The sequence below is a fragment of the Globicephala melas genome, chromosome 6 (genome assembly GCF_963455315.2).
Source record: "Globicephala melas chromosome 6, mGloMel1.2, whole genome shotgun sequence".
NCBI lineage: Eukaryota > Metazoa > Chordata > Mammalia > Artiodactyla > Delphinidae > Globicephala > Globicephala melas.
In genome coordinates, this window is record NC_083319.1 from 96,888,115 (window position 1) to 96,914,240 (window position 26,126).

General features: G+C 43.4%; 1 protein-coding gene across 1 annotated transcript; it reads left to right on the top strand.

Annotated features, from left to right (window-relative positions):
- Positions 1 to 18,514: 18,514 nt before the first annotated feature.
- On the top strand, positions 18,515 to 25,581 carry LOC115840134 (spermatogenesis-associated protein 31E1-like). Its single transcript, XM_030832647.1, has 6 exons — positions 18,515 to 18,688; positions 19,434 to 19,491; positions 20,074 to 20,134; positions 20,412 to 21,441; positions 21,590 to 24,261; positions 25,176 to 25,581. The coding sequence occupies exons 1-6, from the start codon at positions 18,515 to 18,517 to the stop codon at positions 25,579 to 25,581; spliced, it is 4,401 nt and encodes a 1,466-aa protein (XP_030688507.1).
- Positions 25,582 to 26,126: the final 545 nt, after the last annotated feature.

Below are 26,126 nucleotides of genomic sequence, written 5' to 3' on the forward strand. Positions count from 1 at the left end.
AGACGATATTCTATGTGAATTTGTCAACATTAACCATTTTACTTCTGCCAAATTACTATTTGAAAGTTCAACTATGTACTCAAACTTGAAAGGTTCTATAAGCAAACACATAGTACAAGTAAGTTTCTGAGGACCATTTAATCATCCCAAAATAAAAAATAACTTTCTTTGAGCTTAAGACCTATAAAAGTATACATTTAAGTTCAACACTGTCCTCTAAACTTTTTAAAAATTTTCTATACAAAAAATTTTTATAAGAGAAACAAAACAAATTAAATGTGGAGTGATCAAAAATTTCAACTGTATTATCAAATTAGAAAAATGGACTATGTATTGTGACATGCCAACAATTAAGGCTAATTGCAGTGTATGCTGGTTTGATGTTAAGACTGACCAGAGAAATTTTATGATGAATAAATTGTGGAGACTGGCTCATTTTGTATATGTAGAAAGCATTTCAAAAAAGTGTTCTTATGGGAGGCAGCCTCTAAGGTGACCCCCAAAGGCCCCTATCTTCTTGTATCCCCACTGTTGTATGATTCCCCCTTCCCTTAAATATGGGCTAGACTTATTGACTTCCTAGAGGTACTGCTTCCAAGATAAGTGACAAAATGACTTGCTCTCCCTCTCTTACTCACTTGCTCTGGAAGAAGCCAGTTTCATGCTATAAGCTGCGCTATGGACAGGCCCACATGGTAGACGCTGGGCCTCTTGCCAACAGTCAGGTAGGCCCTGGGGCTGGGGAGTGTCATTCTCTGGCCCTGGGGAGTGGCCATATCTTCAAGGGATCCTCACCAATGAGAATTTTCAAATCTACAGAAGAGTAAAAATATCCTTTAAATCAGTATGACTTTTGGAAAAACTAATTATTCCAATTAAATGGAGATTGGTCAAACCAAGAGATGGTGAGTTCATTTTAAGTATCCCTCTATTCTCCAAGCATGTTACAGGTAAGGGCTAATGAGAAAACGCTATCAGCAGCCAATGTCACCGCACTAAACTCTGTGGGCAATGAGCTCTGACTGCCATGATGACATAATAATCAAAACAGTTCCTGGCACTGTTTTACTTGAGGGCTGCATTGAGGGACCAAGGATGTCTTGCTCATTCAAACTGCACATTCTTAATACTTGATGTTCTAACTACTAGAATTTAGGGGTTTATTTTATATTCTTGGTTCAGTGGTAGCTTACTGAGCAAAGGATGCAATTCAAAATCAAGCAATTAAAGGGAGCAAAATTTCTTATAACTTACCTCTCTTCAGTTATATTATAATGAATGGTTCTAAGCTACTAGGTATGGAGAACACAGCAATGATGAAAATGGAAATAAACAGGGAATCTTTCAAGGCAGTGCGACTCAAAATGTGCTGATGACTGCAGCATCAACAACATCTTGTATTAGAAAAGCAAATTCCCTCCCCCTAGTCCCAAAATACTGGATCAGAATCTCTGGGTCTGGGGGGGTCCTCCCAGTGATTCTTACATTCTCTGAAGTTTGAGAAACACTACTCTAAAGAATTTGCTTTCAAAATGTGGCCTTGTCCTAGAACCAAGAGAGTCTCCAAGACTGGCTAAAATTTGATAGCAAATGTAATAGAGAATGCTATAGTTTTTCATTTTCCATTCTGCTGAGGATTAGATGTTAGTAAACCAAACTGGACTTATGATTATTCATAATTTGTGGTTATTCATAATATTATGGTTATTCATAATTTGTATTCATAACCTAAGATCAATTATTCAAGTTTAGTGTTTAAACCAGTTTCACTATGTATTTTAGAAATCTGGTTGCAAAATTCCTGCACTAGAAAATAGTCAAAAGTTCCACGTGTTTTCAAGAATGACATTTGGTTATCAGCGCATCATCAGGATACACAGTGGGACTGGTGAAATCTGTTGCTGACTGAGAGGCCAGATTTAGAAGGAAGAATTAGGCCTCATTAGGTATAGTTAAGCAATGAGATCATGCATCTAACAGAAAAAGTAATAAGTCTTTCTTTCTTTCTTTCTTCTTTCTTTCTTTTTGTTTTTATTAATATTTCTTTGCCTCTGTTGAGAGAAGTATTACTGCCTGGGACCTTTCCTGGTCCCCAGGTTTTGGAGGATTTGAGATTGGAGAGAATAAGGATGGGGGTTGGTACATCCCCACCTTGAGTTCAAGGATATGGAGGGCAGTGCTTTGTGTGGGGATGTGGGGGAGGACTAGGTCTGATGGTTCAGGACTCAGAGAAGACTGTGTGAAGAGTTTTGGAAGGAAAAGAAGTATTGAGACAAAATTTCCCTTCTTCCTCAGTGAGGCTGTGAGCCCCTCTGAAAAGTTCTTTGCATTTCTGGAAACATTTTGGCTTTTTTTTTTTTTTTAAATCTGTGCAGCAAGAGTAACTTTTTCTAGCAAATAAAACTGTGAACTGGAAAAATGAATAATCAAAAGAGGAGGGCCTAGGTGGGAAGGGGATTTGGTGATCCCCAGGATCAGCCTGGCATCTTCCTATCTACCTGCCCAATTTAATGTCTTTCAGTTCAGTCATGAAGGGGTTTCCAGGGCCTCTAAAGTGGATGTGCCATATGCCCTGACCTGGGAATTTGGCTCTCTCCTTCAATTTAAGACATCTTTAATCCACCTCTCTCTTCTCCCCAAAGTTCAGTCGTCCCTGTGTTATGTGGTCAGAGATGGTCCCTTTCTCGTGGATTTCTAGGATAGAGACGTCTGCCTCTTTCTTCATACTCATTCCCTTTATTCTATTGCCCTAAGTCTGATGATTATGTTTACCTTTAATTCACTGGGAGGAGGATGTCACGAGAAGGTCGGTGAGGGCCAGGCCTGGGGGAGTGCCACTGGACTGAGGAAGGAGGCTTTGGGTAACATTTCAGAGAAGAGCCTCTGGAAAGGCCGTTCAGTAGGCTGCTTCCTGCCTCTTCCTCAGCTTTTATTTCCAGACTCCCTCTACCTCCTCCTTCAAGAATCTTCTGCCTCAAACTAACCTTGCTGCTGACCTCAGTCTCATCATCTACTACCTTTAGAGTATCTAGATTCACTTATTCCCAATAACTGATCTCTTCCCTTTTCCTCATTTCCAATAGTCAACAGTTTCCTTCACCTTTGAAATCCCCTTAAAATGCTGATGTCTGTCTCCTAAAACCTGCCATGCTCTTGCCTACCTCTGTTTATCCTGTGTGCCTAGTGGCCCCTGCACATGTCTTTCCCACCAGAGACAGGGAGGCCCCTGTCCCCTCACTCATGCTATGCTCTCGGCCTCCTACACGTGACTGCTCATGCTACTATTCTCCAAATTGTCAGTCTTTCTTCTTTAAATTTATGTAATTCTGACATATGCTTAAGAACTAGTAATTTATTTTCTAGTCTTTAAAGTATCTACCATGACCTCTACCTAGCTGAATACTTTTTCTTCCCAAATTCTTTCTGCATTTCTAGTGAATTACAAATGGATGCAAGCCATGATTTATATACATTTGCTGTTGGCCATTGGGCTATTAACAAATGATATATTGCTGATTGAGATAGCAACATTTGGAATATCTAAGATGGTTTTTAGTAGCTGATAAATAGAAATTTTCCCCCAAATAGGTGTTACGTGGTGAATAAGAGGTGGTAGGTATGCAGAATAACTCTGATTCTACTGATAAAAATATTTCTGTATTGAAAAATCACTGTGAAATGCAGGTAATAGTTGGGTCATATTCTTTTGGAATTGGTAAAGTGTTAGAATTTTATAGGTGACAGTGAGTTGCCTGGGTTTTTCCCTTTTTGCATCTAATATTCCAGACTTGGGTCTGGAGAAGTCAGCACCCATAAATGCCAATTGCAAAAGGCAAAATAGTGTACAAAGTAAAATAAAATCCCAATAAAAGCCTGTCCTCTCTAGCTAACGGACCAGAATACGTGAGGCCTAAAGATACAGAAAACTTTTAGGCAGTAACTGTTCTACTCTAGCCAAACACCACAGAAAAACTACAGCCCCCTCCCCAACCCTACCAGCAAAGTCCAATTTGGGAGTCTAGACTTCCACCCCTGCCAGTCTGCAATAAGGCAACCCAGTACTGACTCCCCCAGTCCCTGGGCGTCAGAGAAGGCCTGAAAAGGTATTGCCAGAGTCGCTCCAGATCTTTGCTCAAAACCCATCCACCCCCAACTTTAGTAGGAGTGTCCTTGCTCACAACCCTCCAACTCTCCCCCCACCAACCTTTAGCAGGAGTGAACATAAATCCTTAAGCTAAAGGGTCCACAGATAAGAAAGGAAGATACACACACAAAAAAAAGAAAAAAAAGAAACAGATGGAACCGCTTGAGACCAAGATGGCAACGAATCTGACCTCCAACTGACCCTGAGTCTCATTATATGTTGATTTTACTACATTAGCATATTAAATGACACACCTACTCGTGGCCAGAACCAGACATTAAGGACCAAAAATGTATATAAAGGGGGTAGTATCCCACTTCCTCAAAAAAGCCCTGCCCCTTCCCTGGTTAACTAAGGCATGTGCCTCCCCATCCTCTGCCTCACTCCCTTCCCTTTGTCTTTACTCTTTACAGTTAAATCACTTTTACCAGGTGGGTGAGAAGTTGATCCATGAACTTACTTCCTGCTTCTCCTTTTTTTTTTTTTTGCCCATTGAATAAGGCTTGTGCTGTGTGGATCTCTCGTTATTCGCCTACTCGAAAAAAAAGAACCCTCCCCTGCTGAGCTGGGCCTGAACAAGGTCCATACGACTTAACATAAGGAGCCAGGATATTCATCCTCAGCAGGTGGTAATGCCGGTGGTAATGAGTGACCATCTCAGCAGTGTCCCTGAAGACCACAGAGACCCTGGACTTCCACTTCCACCCAGCAAGAACAAGGCACACTGACCCCTCCCTGCAGAGGTGGTTTCAGAGTCAGGACTCTCACCACCATCCAAAGGTAATGAGGCTCTTCCGTGATGTCAAGTTAGGCAAAAGGAGGTGCAGGAACAAGGCACCCATGCCCCTCCCAGCAGGGGGTATCAGTGAAGGTCCAGTGGGAGCCAGAACTCCCAACCCCACTGAGCAGTAACAAGGAACCCCTCGCTCCCTGGGTGAGAACAGAGACAAATCCAAAACCTGGAGACCATGACCTGGACCCCCATTTCCACCAGGCAGTAATGAGATGGCTTGTCATCCCCTGCTAGAATGGTGTCAGAAGAGGCAAGTCAAACAGAAAATTTATATAATATCCAGAATCTCATAATGTAATACTCAAAACACCCAGGTTTTTATTGAGAATCACTTATAGTAAGAACCAAGATGATCACAACATATATGAGAAAGGACAAAGACACTCAACGGACACCAACAACAAGATGTCAGACACACTGGAATCATCTGATTCCAACATTCTTGCATAGCACTGGATATTTCATAGGAAAATAAAGAGATCTGATTTATTTGCAGCAAGAACATTCAATAAGTAGGAAATGGGAGAAAACAAAACCACTGCCTTAGTTTACTTAGTTTACATTGTTTTCTAAACTGCTTTGTGCAGTCTTGCGTCAAGAATACAAAATTTGGGGCTTCCCTGGTGGCGCAGTGGTTGAGAGTCCACCTGCCGATGCAGGGGACACGGGTTCGTGCCCCAGTCTGGGAGGATTCCACATGCCACGGAGCAGCTGGGCCCGTGAGCCATGGCCGCTGAGCCTGCGCGTCTGGAGCCTGTGCTCCGCAGCGGGAGAGGCCACAACAGTGGGAGGCCCACGTATCGCAAAAAACAAAAAAAAAGAATACGAAATTTAAAGCTGTAGGCAATCCAACAGGGCTACAGCAGTCTGGTATGAATCATAAGAATTTCTTTATTCCAGGACATGTTTTACTGCCTGGGATATCTACTACTACAGCCTAGAGTTTGGGGAAAGTCCTTAGTTTACTGTCTTGCGGATGTGGCTAAATGATGTAGAAGCACTCATAGATTATGGGAAGTTGCATCCTGGACCACTGAGTAAGCTTCATAAATAACAGTGTTAATCACAGAGAATAAGGTGGTATGAGATACACTATATGATACTGCCATGGACCGTAAACCTTTTCAGACAGGGCTGGATGGTGAAAGGAGGAACCACCCCTGAGTCAGGAGGACCTGGGTTCTGGTCCCAGCTCAGTGCCTGACTGAAGAGAAATTACTTAATCTCTCTGATCATCAGTTTTTTTATCCAGTGTGTGAGATGAGGGATGTCAAAGCCAGTTGTAAAATGCTATCATTCTCACTACTCAATATAAATACCTACAATCTTCACAGTTGTCTTACAAAACAGAACATGTTATGCATCTTCAGGATTATTTTGTTACAACTACACAAACAAAACAATCTATGTGTAAAAATGGTATTTAAATTTCTATGAAGACAGTTATGTATTTTAATTTTGATCTTTTTCAGTAGTGTACATTTTAATCTCCTTAAAAGTACCTTTTATGGCTACTGCGTATATACCCCAGGGTCAGTTAACTCAGAAAGCCACTAGACTGATGTCATACACATTTGATCTGACGTCCCAGTGTGAATTCAGTTTTTCCATTTGTGAGGGTCTCCTGATCCTAAGAGGCTTTGCAGTGGTACACCAGGGACTGGGTGTGGTCAGATCATGGCATAAGACCCACATCTATGAAACAACTACAGTCCAACTCCAAAAAAAGATGTAAGTGGCATGTGTCAAAGAAGAAATAGAGTTCTATATTGCGTTTTAGCTTTAAAAGCTGTCAGAAGTATCTTAGTCGAATCCACCTTGTCATAAACAAGGTAGCGGGAGGGAACAGAGAATCACTGTTTCAAAAGCTAGGAACCTCACTGAAATCATTAAGATGTTGTGAAGCAAAGCTTTCCTCTGGTGTACAAAGAACCCATTTGAATGTGTTTTTCTGTGTCCTCTGTAATACTTTCTAGCAGACAGGGCTCACTTTTTCTTGTTGCTATTGCTATATTCCTTTTCCCCAATTGTTTGTTGACATTATTGTTTTGATTTGTCTTTTAAAACTTGCAAAATAATGTGTGAAAGTTATGCAGAAGATGTAAAGAATAAAAATAAATGAACACTCATGCGTAACCACTCTTCCTAAAAAGAAAACTTACCCATATCTTTGAAGGCCTCTGTTGGTCCTTCTTTAATCCTAACCTGTTTGTTATTTCCACTGTTTTTCTTTACAGTTTCATCAATATGAATATACTGCTAAATAAGATATTGCTTTGACTTGCATATTTTGAACTTTAAAAAAATGGAATCATACTGTACGTATTCTGCAACTAGCTTTTTGCTCAGTGTTATAATATTATTATGAAAATTTTACTGTAGTCTATTGTCATTGCTTTATTGTATCCCTTATAAATTTATATTAAGCAAATGCATCTATTCCAATTGATTGGATTGTTTTTCCCCCATTTTTGATATTACAATAAAAACAGCTACGAATATTCTTAAATGAGTTTTCTATGTAAAGGAGCTGGAATTTCTCTAGGTTATATACAGTGCAATTGCTGTGTCAAAATGTTTACACATTCACACCTACGAAATTATGAGAAACTGTTTTCCAAGGTGGTTGTAACAATTTACATCCCTACAAGCAGTTTAAAGACAATGTCACCTTTTTTAAATGTGTCCAATTTGGTGTTGTTCAGGAAATGGTATCTCACTGTGTTTTAATTTACATTTCCTTAATTACTAAGGCAGCAGACAAAGAAAAATAATTTTAGTTATTAATAAATGCCATGAAAAATAAACAAGTCAAGGAGAAAAAGATGGAAAGGGGTTACTTAGGAAGAAGGATCAGGGGAGAGATCTCCCCATGGAGGGTCATCAGTGTTAGAAACAAGTGACAAGATGGGGTGAGCCAGGTAGTGAGGTAGGGGCAGGGGGCTGCAGGGCAGAACAAGTGGGTTCCAGCTCTAAGAAGAGGCAGAACAGTCTTTCCTTTTAAGTGCTGAAACTAAGTATTTTTAGTTGATGAGTTAGAGAACAGGCCAGAAGGATCTCAGCTAGACTGGGAGATTTAAACAGATGGTGTTGAAGAGAAAACAGAGCTTTGGGTATGAAAAGGGGGCGTGGAGGGAGCCATACATGGTGCCTATTTATTCTCTTAATTAGGATCTGAATTACTTTGCATTATAAAAAAAATCACATGTGAAAACAAATTTTTTAAAATCCTTGAAAAAAATTAACCTGTCATGAATTATGCGAATATTTTAAACTTAAAAGAACAATTAAGATCTTTCTAGATTTACACAATTTAAACAAATTTTGATCTATTGAATTTAAGATCTGTGTGGTTTTATAGGACAATGCCCTGTCTGTGTTAAATCTAGATGAAGCATTTCCAGTCCTTTGGAGATGCCTCTTATTATTCTCCAAGTTTTATTATCTGCAGTCCCAATGGGTCATTCATTTTCTGGTGTGAAAAATAATCCTTGCTTTCCTACCTTGAATGTTAAGCTGAGTTGAGTGTCGCCATTAATTCCTAGAAAAGGATTCACTTGCTGTTGATCAAGTGGAGTCTAGAGGAGCCCAAAGGAAATTTTTCTTAGTGGATCACTTAGGGTTCTCTTGCAAGCAGATGCCAAGATGAAATCAGACATGTAAGTGATCTGCTGGGGAAACACCTGTGGAGGATAAAGAAGTGATGGAGCAGGAGTAGGAGGGAAAAGCATTCAAACTGCCCTGCAGATCTGACACCTGTGAAAGGAGACAGGGAAGGAGGGAGGATTGTGGAAGAAGAGCCTCAGACTTCAATGCAACTCTGAGAAAGTCTTGGCTACACGTATAGGGAGTCCCGGAGCAAAGGCTGCCAGCTATGGTAATCCCACACAGGGCAGGGAGGGCCGTATTCCATTATCCAAACGTTGGCTGGGAGCAGCCTGGGGAGAGCATAGCCTCAGTGTAAAGGCTGTTGGAGGTCCCAAAGGTCCAGAGGCACAGCAGCTGGAGGCTGTCACTTTCTCACACTTCTCACAGTAGGTTCTTTTGAAGGGTGAGCTGGAAAATGTACTTCCTTAGCTGCCACTTAGAAATAAAATATATCAAATTTGCTATAACAAGATGCTTACAGTCTTTGATGTCTGTATAACAATGAAATATGATAAATACATCTCGGTTTCTAATCAATATGCTGACTTATTAATTACCATGTATAAGAATAGCTCACTGGTTTTCCTAATGATATTGAAGGGAAATAGGAATTATTTGGCTCAACAGATTATTTTAAAGGACTTTGTTTATAAACAAATTAAAACCTCACAATATTTTTCAATAAAGAATATTCCATTTAGTTTATATTTTTAATTCTCCAAAACCATTCCATGAATGAGCCTGCCCCCTGCCCCCATAAACACATTTGTTTTTGGTTCAGTTTGATTTACTAATTTATCTCAATAGTTATAACATCAGATTTATTTTAAAATTCCTTCATAACCATTTAGTGACAATTCTTTTTTTTTTTTTTTTTAATTTTTGGCTGTGTTGGGTCTTCATTTCTGTACGAGGGCTTTCTCTAGTTGTGGCAAGTGAGGGCCACTCTTCATCATGGTGCACGGGCCTCTCACTATCGCAGCCTCTCGTTGCAGAGCACAGGCTCCAGATGCACAGGCTTAGTAGTTGTGGCTCATGGGCCTAGCTGCTCCAGGGCATGTGGGATCTTCCCAGACCAGGGCTCGAACCCGTGTCCCCTGCATTGGCAGGCAGATTCTCAACCACTGCACCACAAGGGAAGCCCTAGTGACATTTTTTTACTCTGATTATAAATAGAAAACAAGAAAATATTGAGATGTATATTTGTGCATGTGTTGTGGTCTATGTCTTTTTATTTCCAACTCCCAAACTTCTTGGCTATTCTGGTTGGTTTTTACATGGCTTAGACAGAGGTTTTCTGTGTATCTCAAAAGTTTTCCTACGGAACGTTTTTCTACAACATTTTGCTCGATTAATTTAGATGTGATTTCCCAAAGGGCACCTGACTTGAAAAAATTATTTTATTCATTCAGGGATTGACAATGCCCAGATTTTAGGAGAATGAAAAAACCTCAGAGAGTATGGGGAGGAGTGAAGTAAAAACTGCAACATAGTTTTGAATGTTGAGTTTTCACTGTGAATATATTTCAAAGGTATCTATGTACATTTTAACACTCTGAATAAAGATGTGCAATCTAAACAAGTTCAGATTGACTACAGTTCAGGGTTTTAAAGCATGTAAACTCTTTGGGGAGCTTTAGCTTTATAAACCTTGTAATAACAAAGCCACATGAGTCCTACAATCATTATTCATACTTCTTAGTTTCTCACCTGGGAAGCATTATTGACTCTTCTTTCTGCAGAGCATACCTCATTTTAAAACACATTGAATTATGGTTATCAAATAGTGTTATAGTAAATAATCTTGTTTGGTTAATGTACATGAAAGGCTAATTGTGTGGAGATAGAGAGCAAAATGTTGCAATTTTGCCTAAGATTGGAGAGGGTAAAGGTTAAATAGTTCCTTGAAAACATAAAAACAGAGAGCAGAAAACAACTCTCAATACTATTCTCTGCCATCTTCTTCACACAAGACATATATTATGTCAATGAATTCAGATAACTAAAAAGCCAAGTGAAAGCAGGTATAAAAATCTCCTATCTTTTACTTTACCTTTTGTTAGATATTGGCAGGTTTGTTATAACTCAGTGGGTAGCATCACCTGGAACACAGAATTTACCGGTTGTGATTCGTTGTGTTGTTTTAGCTGTAGCTTCAGGGTTTCAAATATACATTTTTACTTATTACAGCCTATCTTCAGCTTTTATTATACCACTTCACAGGTAGTATAAGAACCTTACAGCAGTGTACTGTTTTCTCCCCTTGGGCCTTTTTGCTATTATTATCACAGGTTTAATTAACCACTTATACATTTTATTTACCCAGCTTTTGATGGATATTTGGGTTGCTTCACTTTTTGGTTATTATGAATAATTCTTCCAGGAACAGTCATGTGTTGAGTCTTTCTGTAGACATAATGTTTTCATTTCTCTTGAGTAGTTACCTACTAGTGGAATTTTGCTAGGACATGTGGTAAATTTAACAATTTAAGAAAGTGCTGAACTGGTTTCCAAAGTGGCTGTACCATTTTACGTTCCTGCCAGCAATGTTCCTCCCCACATCCTCACCAATATTTATCTTCTTTCTCTTCATTGTTAGCCATTCTTGTGGATGTGACTGGGGTTTTAATTTGCATTTCCCTAATAGCTAATGATATCGAACGTCTCTTCATGTGGCATTCACCATTTGTATACCTTCTTTAGGGGAAATGTCTATTCAAATCTTTCGTCCATTTTTAAATTGAATTATTTTGTCTTCTTCTTATTGAGTTTTTAAGAGTTCTTTACATATCCTGGCTATAAGTTCTTTATCAGATATGAATGGCAGATATTTTCTCACGGTCTGTGGCTTATCTTTCCACTATTTTTTTCAGTATTTTTTCCAGTTTATTGAGGTATGAATGACAAATTAAAATTGTATATATTTAGGCTGTACATGTGATTTTTTTAAATGCCATATGTGATGATTTAATATACATATCTACTGTGAAATGATTCCCACAATCAAGTTAATGAACACATCCATTACCTCACATAGTTAGCTTTTCTTAGTGAATTTCAAGTATACATTATAGTATTAACTATAGTCACTAGGCTGTACGTTAGATCCCCAGAACTCGTTCATCTTATAACTGGAAGTCTGTACCCTTTGACCAGCTTCTCCCCATTTTGTCCATGTCCAAGCCTCTGGAAACTACCATTCTACTCTCTGGCTTTATGAGTTCAACTTTTTCAGATTCCAGATGTAAGTGAAATCACACAGCATTTACCTATTTGTGTCTGGCTCATTTCACTTAGCATAATGTCCTCCAGGTTCATGCAAATGGCAGGATATCATTCTTTGTTATGGATAAATAATATTTCATTATATGTCTTTATAGATATATGTGAAACATATATATGTATTTGAATATATCATTTTCTTTATTCAAATAAAACCTCACAATATTTTTTTAATTTACAAATTAAACCAATATAGAGGCATATTCTGTAGTCTCCTTTTTCTATTTAACTGTAAGTACAGTGATTCTCTATTGTGCTCCTATCCTCAGGCACCCTTAATTGGTTTACTGTGAATAGGGTTTCTTCTGCATGAACACATGCTAATTATTTATTTGTAATTCCTCACACAAGAATTGCTATCCCTGACCCAGTGGTCCCAAACCACTCAGGTATCTCTAGAATATTCTGTGCCTAGTGATGCTGACATACAACTATGGAAACCAGCCCTCCTACAGTGTTTATTATGTGATGTTCACACCCCTCAGACTTGTTTGCCTCATTGACTTTATTCCTATTAATACCACATCCCATTAAAGCAGAGAAACACAACAACTGGATACACATAAAAGAGGCCAAGCTTAACCAAGAAACTGGTTCTTTATCCCTCTCTTTGTTTTTGATGTTTGGTTTATCTAATTTATAATAGGAAATGGGGTGAATTGGCTCACTTACTAAAAGCAGAAGTAAGTGGAGAAGAAAAATTTATTAGTCAGTTAGAGCAAGGGTTCAGCATGCAGTAGCAGGTTGACCATCTGTGCGGGAGAATAGAAAGTTGCATTCCTGCAGGAGGTCTCTCTAACGGAAGCCATGCGGCCCAAGGAGGCGCAGAGAACTCTAGAACTGACATACATTTATGCTGTGTGTGACCTGCCTTTATCTAAACCTCTTTCTGTCTCACTAGAACTTCTTACTACCTGGCATGGTTTACCCAGCATTAGCCCCAAAATTGCAGTAAACTTTCTGGGAAGAGAATAACTTTCCAGTTGGAAAACAGTATTCTTTGCTCTCCCAATGGCCTTACCTTCTGGGCCCCTGACTCTGCCTAGGCACCTTTGCCCCTGAATTTCTCTCACTGACCACCTGACTTTCTTTTGCTTCTGTCAAGACCCCTAAGCCCCCTTTAATGGAAACAAAGAGTGTTCAATGACAGTTGCAGGAATACCCATCAAAAACGGAACACAAGTCACTGACCTATTAGAAGACATTGCAAACCAAATAATTGGCTATTCTCAAAATCAAAGCTCACACTGGAAGCCATAACTCCCAAAGCCAAGGAAACTACCTGACTGACAAAAATGTTAACATAGCCACTTCCCAAGAAAATCTGTCCTCTGCCACCTACATACTTCCCCTTGCTCAACCTTTTTTTAGAGATGGGAAACTCTACTTAAGGAACCTACGGCACAACAGCCTGCTAAAACCTAGGCTGAAAAATCTCATTGGAAACAAGCTGGATGTTTTGCCACTCAGATGGATTTTGGAGACACCCAGATGGCCACTTGGTCTCTTCTTGGTTACTTGTCGAAAATTTACTACACAGCATCCATTAGATTACACATCAGGACAAAGGGAATCTTGAAGATCTCTTTTACAAGTATTGGTGGGACAAGGATGAAAGCTAACTCTTTTATATGGCCCAGGGATCATGTATTAGTATCTCTGTGCTTTTGTCCAACGCATGGCTAAAATTGTAGACTTGAAGCTCTCTATCTGTGTCTGTCTGTATGTATTTTTGTCTATGAATGTGTAATAAGTTTCTATCTTTGGATGGTATTACAAAATTGCACTATGAAATTTCTTAAAGAGAATTTTGTTTTGATTAGCTTAAACATAAACAAACACACATAAATAGTTCTAAAATTACCAGAAATTAAGGAAACTGAACTTCTGATATTTTCATATGCTTAAAAAAGTATTCTTATGGAAACTAACTAAAAAGTTTTTAAAATTCAAGTTTACATAATTAAGGCAAATCTTTGTCAAAAAAGACTAGTTTAATATTACTGGTTTAATAAAAACAGCTATGTTTTCAACATCATACATTTTTATTCTACCTGGATATGCTCTTCCTAAACTTATAAAATTTTTCTGATTGAATAAACTAGCATTGTATCTACCAGATGTTTCAGATTATGAAAAATGTAAATTTTTGTTTAACCAAATTGAATCAATATTCAAACCAATCTTGTCTTAACAGTGCTTATGCTTTGTGGTACGAAGATAGTTTCCAAGATCTTTAGGTAACTCAAAACATTAGACTTATGCTAAACTGAGTTAAATAATAGTATTCTTTAGATACCTATACATTTTTAAATAAGCTAAAATCCTGAAAATTCATTACTAAACATAATTTTAAGTTGATATGATTTTGCCTCTAATTTTCACACGGCAAAGAGAGGGTACAGACTTTTTCCTTACTATAATATTTTATGTTAATACTTCTCTCCTTCATTTTAGAATCCCTCTTATAAGACGCCTGATCTCCAGAACTCTAAAACACTCATCTTTTCCACTTCCTCTCAACAATTGTTCAAATGATTTTGCAGGAACAACGCCAAACAAGAGTCTTCAGGAGATTATTCCTTAGACCCAGATTTGACCCACTCAAAGGTTTATGATTGTCTCTGTGTTGTTCAACAATGAATGACATTTCTTGGTCATGAACAAAACTGAGGCCCAACAGTTTTGAATTTTACCTGTGATTTGTGATCTCAGAAAATAGCAACAGTTAAGAAATCACCTTATCCTCTGTTTTCTGAAATCCTCCACCTTTCGTGTACCACAAAGAACCACCCCACTTAAGATAAGATTTGCTACCCAGGCCTTCTCAGGATTCCCCTAAGACCTGGAGATCACTCCCTTGTTTATCTGTGACCAGGGAAACACCAACTTTTCCCCTTTTGCTTTAACCTGCTGATAAGACCAGACACTGATCTCTCAACTTCCCTTTCTTTGTTTCATGAAATATTAGCTGAGCTCAGAACTGGGTGTCCTTCTAAAACTAGCCAGACACAGAGATGAACCTTCCTGTTCATCTAACTGACTGAGACTTCACCTAATTGCAAAATAATTCCAATTGTAAATCAGCCCCACCTGTAACTTTCCTACTTTCCCTAAAAAAGTCTAAGGCAAAAACCACCCTGCAAGACATTCTGATCTTCTTATTGCAAAAGCCTGAATAAAATCAATCCTCTTACTTATTTTTTGTCTTTGAAAACATGAATAAGGGCATATATATCCAGCATTCTATCTGGGCATATTCTGTTACATACATTAATGGGGCATACATAGCTATAGTGAAAGCTGTATTAGCATCCTAAAAAGAACTAAATAATTTATATAGCCATATGAGGGACAATGTGGAGAGTATCACCTGGAGTGGGGTGGAGAAACTGACTTAAATGTGCTAATTTTTCCAGGATTTTTTACTTTTCAAAAATTCGGAACTGAGGGCAAGAGATGCACCATTAATTTATTTGAGATAGTTTCATAATTAAGCAAGTACACTTAAGGAGCATATTAAATTACTACTTTGGGAATAATTTTAGAATAACAGCAAAGTTGCAAAAATAGTACAGACTGTTCCTTGTACCCAGTTCCCAGTTTCCCCTAATGTTTCCATTTTATCTCCTCATTTAAGAGTGTAAGTTATACTTCTTAAATTTTTTATGGTTTCCTTAGAGTTTACAATATGCATTTTTGAAATAAACTACTCCCACCTTGAAATAACACCACACCATTTCATGGGTTCAGGAACTTTATAACATAGTATTCCCAATTCTTTTCTCCCATCCTTGTGACGTGGCTGTCATTAATTTCATTTATCCATGTGCCATAATTCCTTAACACATTGTTACTACTCTCCCTTAAAACAGTTATATGTTATCCATTAGGCCACCAGGGCTGATAAAAAGTTATTTTTTAGATTGATTAAGAAGCAGAAAACTCAAGGGTTTCATTTTACCAGCATTCATTTCTCCTTGGAAGTTCCTCCTTTATGTAGATATAATTTTCTGATCTTTGTCAGTTGTTCTGTTTTTAATGTTTGTGGTAACATAGGTGCCAAAGGCTTCAAATTCCTCTAATGTCCTTGTTTTTGTCTCTCCTCCTTTTTTTTTTTTTTTTAATATTTACTTATTTGGCTGAGCCGGGTCTTAGTTGTGGCATTCAGGATCTGGTTCCCTGACCAGGGATCAAACCTGGGCCCCCTGAATTGGAAGCACAGAGTCTTAACCACTGGACCACCAGGTAAGTCCCTTGTCTCTCATCTTGATGTTGGGGCTTCCCTAGGTACTGTTGCTCAGCTTGAGTCTCTGTCTTGCAGTTCTTTTGGCAGTGATCTACTCTTAACTATCCTGGAGGCCTGCAGGTGTGACGGTCAACTGTGAGGGAGGGAAAACATTCTATAATCTTGCAGTAAATCCCGGTCTCTAGCGGGCCTCTGTTTGAGGGTGTGGCCTTCACAAGTGTTTCTGACTCTCCCCAGGGATATGGCTCTTTCCCCTCCCCCTACTCCTTGCCTTGGCTGCAGCATTTCCTTGAAGCCCTATCCCCTGCTGATATGTTCCCCCAACACACCACATCACATGAGAAAGGAAGGATGTAGAAGGCTGAATTGGGGGAGAATTTATTTCCTCTAGCTGGGATGAGATTTCAGAATCGCACTCTGGCCAAGTCCTTTCTCTGGAGAGTAAGATTCTGCTACACAGAAAGCTCCATTGCCACCCCTTCGTCCCCACCCCCTCCAGAGCCACCAGGGCACCTCTCTCCATCCTCACCATGAGAGCCTGCAGGGGTTCCTGAAGGGAACACCCCACAAGAGTCTGGCTCCCAGGATTTTCTCTCTCTCAATTAGTCATCCATAAGTCCCCCTGCAAATGAAGCAGAAATCAGGACCCACCATGATCTCCATTGATTCTAGTTGTCTAAATTAGGGACCTCCATGCTCCTCAGGTACCCTAGTTGTTCACACTGAGGACTGTCATGCCCCAGTGACAATATCATAAAGGGTGAAGAGCCTGTAATAAAAGCAACAGTAGATGCTAGAGACGTGTTCTTGAACATGTACATTCATGACAGTATAGCCAAATAAATATTTCACATATTAAGAAAAACTAACCAGGTAGTGATTAAAAAGTACAATCCCTAAGTGAATACCCAATTCCACCTGCCAAAAGGGATGTCCAATGATGTTATAGGGGATTTCCTATAAGACTCAAAGTGCCCTCTCTATAAGGTACAGGCAAGACTCGAAGCTCCAGGGTCTGGAGAGGGTAGGGTAGGAGGGCGAAGGCAAGGTGTATTCTGAAAAAGAAAATGTGTAGAACACCCTAGGGATATCATAAAAGGCTGCTGTAGACGACTTTAACCCAGGCCTTGGTCCTCCAGTCCCAGTGTCTACTCAAGATTAGAACCTAAGCTCACCTAACCCATTTCTGACTTCTGGGAGTTCCACACATGTTTCTAAACTCTGGAGAATGGAGACTGTCTATTTCGGGCAGAGTGAGAAGAAATGTGGTCAAGACAATATACAAAAGATTTAGAGAAAATGAGGACATGCTTAATTTTTGGATTTGACTATACTGCATTGGTCTGTCGAAACGTGTGTGTGTGTGTGTGTGTGTGTGTGTGTGTGTGTGTGTGTGTGTGTACAGTCTTTGTGAGGCTTTTCTACCTTCAGAAGTATAAAATGTTACTAACGCAAAACATATCACTTAGAAGTTTAATTACTTATCTTTTTATTATACTTGGTTTTGTAAATTTGAAATAATAATCATTAGTTTGAATTTTTGTGTTAATTATTCCGAGTGAAGTTGGCAAAGGTGGATGGAAACTATAACAAATTAAATATTCAAAATTAAGCATAAAAAAAGCTCTATTTCTGGATTGATGAAAGTAACAAACTTATATGGGAAAAGTGGTGTTCATATTTGCAACAATGTGGATGAATCTAGAGGACATCATGCTAAGAAAAAGCCAGACAGAGAAAGGCAAATACTGCCTATTATCAATTATATGCAGAATCTACAAAAAAAAAAAGTCAAACTCATAGAAACAGAGGAATGTTTGCCAAGGGCTAGGGTTGGGGGAAATAAGGAGAGGGTGGCAACAGGGTACAAACTTTGTATGAGATGAAAGTCTTAGGATCTAATGTACAACATGGTAACCAGAGTTGATAATACTGTATTGTATAATTGAAATTTGCTGAGAAAGTATTGATACAACTTAAATGTAAATATGCGAGATGAAAAAACGATGGAATTGTGAACAAAGGAGATTCTGAGAGTATAAGTCACTGGGAAACGGCCAAAATCCTGGGAGAATTTCAGAGTTTCAAAGGCTATGAAAATGGTGGGTTCAAGCCAAGATCCCCAAGAGATCTGAGGAACCAGGAAAAATGTGATTTCCAGGTGGAATGAATAGAAAATTGACTAAGGTCTAGAAGACCCATGAGGGTGGAGGGATAGAGCTGTGGGGTGGATGTTTAGGGAGGGGCCGTGGTACAGCCTCCTCCTCTATGACTCCCTCCCACACCCTCAGGAGCCCTTTGTGACCAAACCACAGCTCTATGATGTAGGCCTAGGGCTTTAGTCTCCAAGTACTTGCCCTGTGCTCAGTTGCCTGCTGGCAGCTGTGTGATTCAGATAATGGAGAATGCTCTCTTTCCTTTTGATACTTGGCAGTACTCCAGTTGCACTCTCTGTGTGAGTGACATCATCCTAGCCTTCCTGTGGGGACTGGGGCTCTTTTTCCTGTTACTCCGCTACCTTGAGAATAATGTATCTTCACCACCTCCCAGGAAACATGAAAACATCAGGAAGGTAAGGAACCCTTGGGCCAGACCCACAAGCACATGATTCTCTCTTCTTTTCTATTGTTATTTCCACTTTTCTCAGTCAACTACACAGACTCCTGAAATGGGAAAGAATAGGACATCTACTCTCAAGTATAGAACATCATCCCTGTAAGGACACAAGCCAGCCTGGGCAGGGGATAGAGTGAACACTAGGATTTCTATCCAAAGGTCTCAGACCAGTTGCCCAGGTATGGTAGAGGGCTCCAGGGCAAGTCTCACACACAGTGACCGGAGGTCGAGGACGGGATACCGAGTTCAATCTCAGCCAGAGGACAGGCCCATGAGCACTGGATCACCAGCTGTGAACAGGTGTCTCGGATGAGGGCTGATCTGCTGGCAGTGCTGAGGCCCTGAGAGCCTCAGAGCTGGCGCTGGAGTGGCCCTGGCCTTGGGAAGCAGCGACCCACCTGCTGGAGCTCAGATGAATCTGTAGTTCAGAGAATGTCTGTGTTTTTTGAGCAGAGGAACAGTGACGAAAGAAATCCAGGGTGAATCGCACATTGAAAATCCTTCTTTATGTTCTTCAGAGAAGGAAAACAGAAAATATTTTTATCCTCTTTAAAAATGAGTGAAAGGAAAGAAAAACCACAGAGCTCTGTTAGTTAAACGTAGAAAGTCATATTATGTTATGGACACTGAGTGTCTGAGGCTTGGCTAGAGAGGAGAGAGTGAGAATTGGGTCCCAGGTCCTCATTTGTTCTGTCTCTCAGCATCAAATGGAGCCGAAGGGGAGACGCAAGATTAACGAGAAAAAGAGAGCTGTGAAAGGTAAGTTGTGCCTTTCATCCCTGTGTGCCCCGAGGGTTAGCCCCCATCTCTCCCAGCCCTGAGGGCCCAGCTCCACAGGCTCCGAGGAGGCCAGGGGCAGGGCCTGTCCCTCAAGAAACAGAACCCTCAGGGAGGCTCCTGGGAAGGAGAGCAGAACCCAGATACCTCCCAGATTCCATGTGCACAATGAAGTGGTAAGGGGCCTGGAAAAGGGTGTGGCCCAGCGGGGTGTGTGGGCTACAGTGGACCAAGAGCGCCTGGGTTGGGAGGTGGGACCTCCAGGTCCAACCGTGGACAAGTTGTTTAACTTTGCTAGATTCCTCTGCAAGGTGACCCCTGCCCATTCTCCCCCACATGGAGGATGTGAGGGCCGCAAGGGGTAATGGATACGGAAGTACTTTGTAAATGATAAACCCTTTCGTGAGCTTCGCCATCACTGTCAGGGATCATGTGGCTTTGGACGCTGGTGCCTGGGCTGCAATCTCCCAATGGTGTCCCCTTAAAGGGACACTGCACTCAGCCTCCTGTAAGACCCCCTAGGCCCTTGCCTTCACCATCGTGACCCACTCTGCTGATTTCCAGCTTGCAGAAATTCCCTGAAAGAGCTGGAAAAGGCTAGGGACCTGATTTCACTTCTGCGAAGGTAAAGAATCTTTCCCTTCTCTCCTGGGTTCTTCTTCCACCCAAAGCCTATGGTGTGACACCTGGGCTGCAGGGAGCCTGGGGCTGAAATGCCAGGGGGAGCCCTGAGGACAGCGTGCGTCTAAAGCCCTGGGGTGAGGGACAGCAGGAGCACTGTGAAGTCAGCATGGGGGCCGTGGAGGGCCGTGGGGCCACAGGTGCCCACCCCTGCCTGCCCTGCCCAGCCCTCCTGGCCCTGGGGGCTCCTGGCTGCAGCTTGTGCCTCATGTCTCCTGCAGCCACCTGCACAAGCTCCCTGACAAGGGCGGCTTCCATCAGCTCTCCTGTCAAGACCCCCTTGGTGAGGTGGGCAAAGCAGCGCCTGCTGCAGCCCACCAGCCCTGCAGGGAACCTGCAGAAGATGATGTTCCTGCCGTGTGCCCATCAGCTGCCCTGGTTCCTCTGACCCAGGGCTCTTTACCTGTGGCCTCCACCCTGTCAACAGAACCTCAAGACCAATCCAACTTGAAGAGAGTCACCCTTGGCACTGTGGCAAAGTGTTCACCTCCAGGTAATTCTTTTTTGGCATCTACCACTGCAGCCATCTTGAGTCTTGGCCTCGCATGCTATCACAATTTGTTCCTGTCCTTCTGGTGGAAGATTACCAAGGCCTTCTTCTTCCCCACCTCATCACAGAGTAAGTCCTGGCAAGAACACCTGTCCCACCAGCCACCAGGGGCCCCGTCCTTGGGAGGGCCCACAAACAAGCAGGTAGAGACTGGTAGCCCCTTATTTGTCAACCCTGAAGTCCAGAAGCTGCTGGAGCTTCTAATCACCAAGAAAGTAAAACTAAAGACTTGTAAGGAGAAAGAAAAGGATGGGTCATTCTCAGAACAAATGAGCTCAGACTACCACCTGAACACTTTAGGGAATATGTGGAAATCACTGGGTGCTGAGCAGGACAACACAACCCCTCAATCTTTCTGGAACATGAAAGACAACACAGAGCAGCTAGAGCAGCTACCTGGTCCTCAGCAGCTCTTACACTCTGAGGTCTTGAGGGACCACCTGGAACAGAAATACAGCCAACTCTACTGGGGTCTCCCCTCTCTGCACAGCGAGTCCCTGGTGGCTGTTAGGAGCTCTGCTCAACAGCAGGCACCCTTTGTTTTATTCAGTGGAGTTTCTCATGGCTTTTCAGTTTCAATTCAACCTAGAATACCTTTAGGTGCTTCCCAGGCCCCAGTCTTGCCCTGCCCGGGGGTCCCACCCCAGCCTTTCACTCAAAACTTGCCTCCCTGCCAGCCCCCACCTCTGGCTCAGATCCAGGCGCAGCCCTACCTCCCATCTTCTCTCCTATCCAGACCACCTTATTCTCCACCCCAGATGAGTACCTGTGGACTAGACTGTCCTACATTTCAGAACAAGACACTATATTTTATCCCAACTGAAACTCAATGTCTGCCCCTTGTTGCAGAAGCAACTGAAAAGTGGGGAGCCTTCACCCTCTGTGGTCAAAAGATCTCAGAAAGGCTTTAACCAACTCATTCTCACCCTTCCTCAAGACAGGGGACGCTCCCAGGCCCAAAGGTCAGCAGTTTCCTTTCATCATGAGGACTTAATTGGCCCTGATCTCCAGAAGCAACATCTTCAAAAGAGGCTCATCAAAGAGCAAACCAAGAGGGGCCTGGCCCGCAGTATCCACCTGTCTCCGTCTCTGGAATTGAGCTCCTCTCAGTGCCAATTTTTACGGACTTATCAGGCACAGGGCAAGCAGGGACCCTGGCAGCCCTCTGCTTTTACAGGCAAAAGAAGACTGGACCGACAGAAGATAAGGGCCAGGTGCCCTAGGAGATCCCATAGGAAGGGTCAAATACAATTCCAACCAGGGCAGGATTTCGGCAAGGGTCTAAGGCCATGTCTGAGGAGGATCTCAAAAGCTTCCTCCAGGACCAGCCTCCTAGTGAAGTTTCTGCAAAGAAACTCTGAAAAGGAGTCAGAAAGATACTTGATGAGGCCCTTGAAGAGTAACTCTGGAAACTGTTTACCCAGTAGCCCAGAGCAGAAACATCTAGAAAAATTCTTGAAAGCCCATTTGAGCACAAAGTTGAGGCAGATTAATCAAGGTATGACGCCTGTGATGGTGCGTCAATCCTGGCTTGCCGCCAACTATGCTTCTTATAAGCCCCACCCTCGTGAGGAAATCAGAAATCTAGCATCCTCGAAGTACTGGAAACCCTGTGTAGACTCCTCCCGTGAGCTTTCCTTCCTCAGTCCAAGCATTCGGCAGATGCTGGAAGCACATGTTATAAGGTGGCGGGTAAGGCACGGGTGGGGCTTACCCAACCAGGCCTTTGAGCCCATAAATCTCAAGCCAGGTGGGGCTCAATCCTTGTCCTCTCCAAGGTCCACCTTTTCCCCCTCTGCCACCTGTCAATCTAGAGCACACTCAAAAGCCAACTTGGCTAATAAGCTCTCTGGAAAACCTCAGCCCCATCAGGGAATGAAAGTGATAACAAAAGCAACAGTTCCCACCCTGGTGAGTCCCCTCCCTGTTCCCTCACCTGAGCATACAGAAATCCAGAGGGCCCTGGGAAAGACTTCACCTGGTGACAGGTATGGGCCCTCAGAGGCCCCTCTGAATGGACAGGAGGGCAGGCTGCCTTATCAGATGCCCATAGTCAACCTCATGGGCAGAAGCTGCGAGAATGGGACTGTCTTGGGGTTTCCAGCCACTAGGAAAACCCTGTCACCACCAACAAAGTCAGTTGGCCAACCTCCAAAGGAGCCATGCCTTAAAACACAGGTGGCTCAAGGCCGTGCCACTGGTGCACTCCTTCCAGACTCTCACAGTGACATCCTGCTTCAAGACTATGCCATTGGCATGCCCCTCCAGGACTTTGCCACCAATGTGCTCCTTCAGGACCATCGCACTGATGTGCTCCTTTCTTCAGACATCTTGGCTTCTCACAGGTCTCTTTCTAGTTCCCAGAGGGAACATGCTAGTGAGGACGCACCAGCTTTCCAGGTGGTGCCATATGACCTCAACGTCAGGGAACAGAGCAGCCGGGGGCAGCAGACATTCAAAACACCACAACTTCAGGACCCATTTAAAGGCCAGAGGGAGATGTCGGCCCCAACTGAGGAGTGGAGGGACTTTCAGAGGCCCCAACCAAAAGAGCATGAAGAAATGAAGAGCCAGAGGGAGATGCTCGCATCAGCTGAGGAGTGGAGGGGTTTCACGAAGCCCCAACAAGGACAGCATGAAGAAACAAAAAGCCAGAGCAACGTGCCTGCCCCAGCTGAGGAGTGGAGGTGCGTTAGGAGCCTCCAACCAGGAGAACATGAAGAAACGAGAAGCAACCAGGAACAACAGGAACCCAGGAAACCAAAAGTTAGGGACCCGTGGAAGGGCCAGTTTGCCTCGACTGAGGGGAGGGAGGACAACTGGAAGCCCAAACCAGGAGAGTATAAAGAAAGGTCTTCAGGACTAAAGGCTTCGCAAGCAAGTGGGATGAGCCACGCTTCTCAGGTCAGGGAAAGAGAAGAGTCCCTTGGGAGCAAACATCCTCAGCTCTCACCAGGGAAGAGACAGCTTTCACCAGAAAGCCAAAAAAGGACGAAGCAGTATGTCAGCCACGATAAAAAAGGCAAAGGAATAGAAGAATCCCTTCAAAAAGGCAAGCCTGCATCAGCCACCGCTCACCAGCAGAAACCAATCAAAGGCAAACCTGTTGGAGAGAGCAGGGCTATTGACCCTTGTGCGACTGCAAGAGCTGTTGGACAGGTCCTAAGAGAGAAACTGGGGCTTCACCAAGGACTCTGTGCCTCAAAGTTAAATCTGCACCCAGAACAGCTCCAGGCCCCAGCACAGGGGCATTCCCACTACCACAGGGTTCTCTCCTCTTCAGAACAGAGAAGGGTGTTGAAAGATACAGCCTACAGTCACCAAGCCAGCCCCAAGGACCACAGCTACCTTAACAAGAGCAGGCATACCACAGGCAGGGGCGACAAGTTAGCCTTCCCACCCAGGGAACTGGAGTCCCCAGTCAGACGCTGCCAGCATGGACCAAGGCTGGCCGGTGACTCAGGCCACCTGCGCCATCACCCAGCATGTCCTCAAAAATGTGTTCCCTCTGGTCAGCCAGAGTGTGCTTCTCATGCCTTTCCTGGGGGGAAAGTGGTGCCAAAAAAAGTTCAGTTCATGGAAAGAAAACCTGCTTCTTCTCACGTTAACAAATCATCTATGTGCTAATGGCTTCTCTTCCTACCACAATTTTTATTGTTTCCCAAAATACATGTTTTTTCTCATGAGAGGTGGTGGTCTCTGTCTGTGCCCTGCTGGGGGGAAGGGAAGGGATCAGGGTCCACTCTTCCCAGGTGCCTGCTCTGGCTTCCAGATGGGATGGGGCCATGGAGGGAGGTTGATCCCAGCGTGGAATACTCATCCTCACCTCAATTCCCTCACTGCACTTAAGTTTCCATAATAGCAGCATTACAGAAACAAGCAACAGCATTCAGGACGTGTTAAGGTGAACTAAACCTAAAGACCTCCCCCTTCTCAGGAACCGGCTCAGTCCTCTCCTGCTCTCTCTCTACCTTGAACTTGTGGGACTGTAGGGGAGGGGTTTGCAGAGGCTGAAATTCCCCTCAGGCTCCAGAAAGTGTCACAGACAAGTTCACATGTCAGAATAAGGAGGGGAGTTTGGGGGCAGTGCTAGCCCAGAGTCCAGAGGTGGCAGAAACCTTGCCCCCATGTCTTGGTGGGGACAGATGATGCCTGCCCTGGAAGCTCCTTCTCTCCCTGATGGAGCTGGGATTGAGATGGGCTGGGAGTGTCACCCGGCCTCTGCCTTTCTCACAGTCTGGAGCGGCGGTGAGAACAAAGACCATGCACTCCCAGCTCTGAGGGTGTGAGGTGAGGACCATGGAGGCCGCCAAGGGCTGTCCACTCCTGCCCCAGAGGAGAGGACAGCCCTACTCACAGTGTCCACCTCCCCCAGGGAGCAAGCAGGGATGTGACTGTGTTTGCAGTCACCTCACTGTCTGTCATGTGCCCCTAGGGTGGGATGCGGGGGACGGAGGCAAGTGGCAGAGGTGCCCATAAATGGCACAGTGATCAAGGAGCCCCTGGCGTCCCACCACCGTGTACAGGCCCAGAGAAAAGAAGTTAGGGGCCAGTGGCTCACGGTGGCCCCAGCCCAGACTCTCCCCCGACTCCAGCTCCCAGAGCCCAGTCAGAGGGAAGGCGCCTGGACCTCCCCTCCACAGAGGGTCAGGCTCCCAGAGGCCGCGGAGCCGCCAAGCAGGGAAGGTTCACTTCCCCACAATGTAGTTAATCAACTTTCACAGGACTGGGAGCTCACGACAGACTCGCGGTCTGTGACCTTTACCTACACATGTGGCCCAAGGAGGCTCTCAGGGGACAGGTGGGACTTACCAGGCTCAGGGACTGTGCTGGGGTCGTAGCAAGTCTCATCTGCTATCAGCCTTGCTCACCCCAGAGCCTGGAGAGGGAAGAGGCCAGCAGACAGGATGTGTCACCCAGTGGGTGGGAAGTGACCTGTGGAGAACGAGGGTGCCGTCAGCTTTCCTCTCCGGCCCGTCCACACAGGAAACCAGGGAGACAGGAGCAATTCTACAGAGCAATTTGGGGCTCTGTGTCACAGTCACTCCCGTGGTGGAGAGTCCTGCTCCAAGAGGGTCCCCTGATCCAGGTGACAGCTTGAATGGCCCTGCCCTACGCCTGTCAGGATCCCAACATGTGGGACCAGGACCTGCTGGGGGGGAGCAGGCACAGGCCTGCTTGTGCTGTGGTTTCTCCCTGAAGCCAGGTCTCACCTCTGGGTTCCATCCTCCAGGGTGGACACAGCACTGGGGGCACAGCCAGGGCCTGAGGGAGGGGCTGGAACCCAGAGCACAGAACAACCTCCAGAGCTCAGGAGAGGGTGGCACAGAGCGGAGACCCTGAGCCTGACTGCTGCCGGGTCCTCTCAGGGGCACCAAGAGGTGAG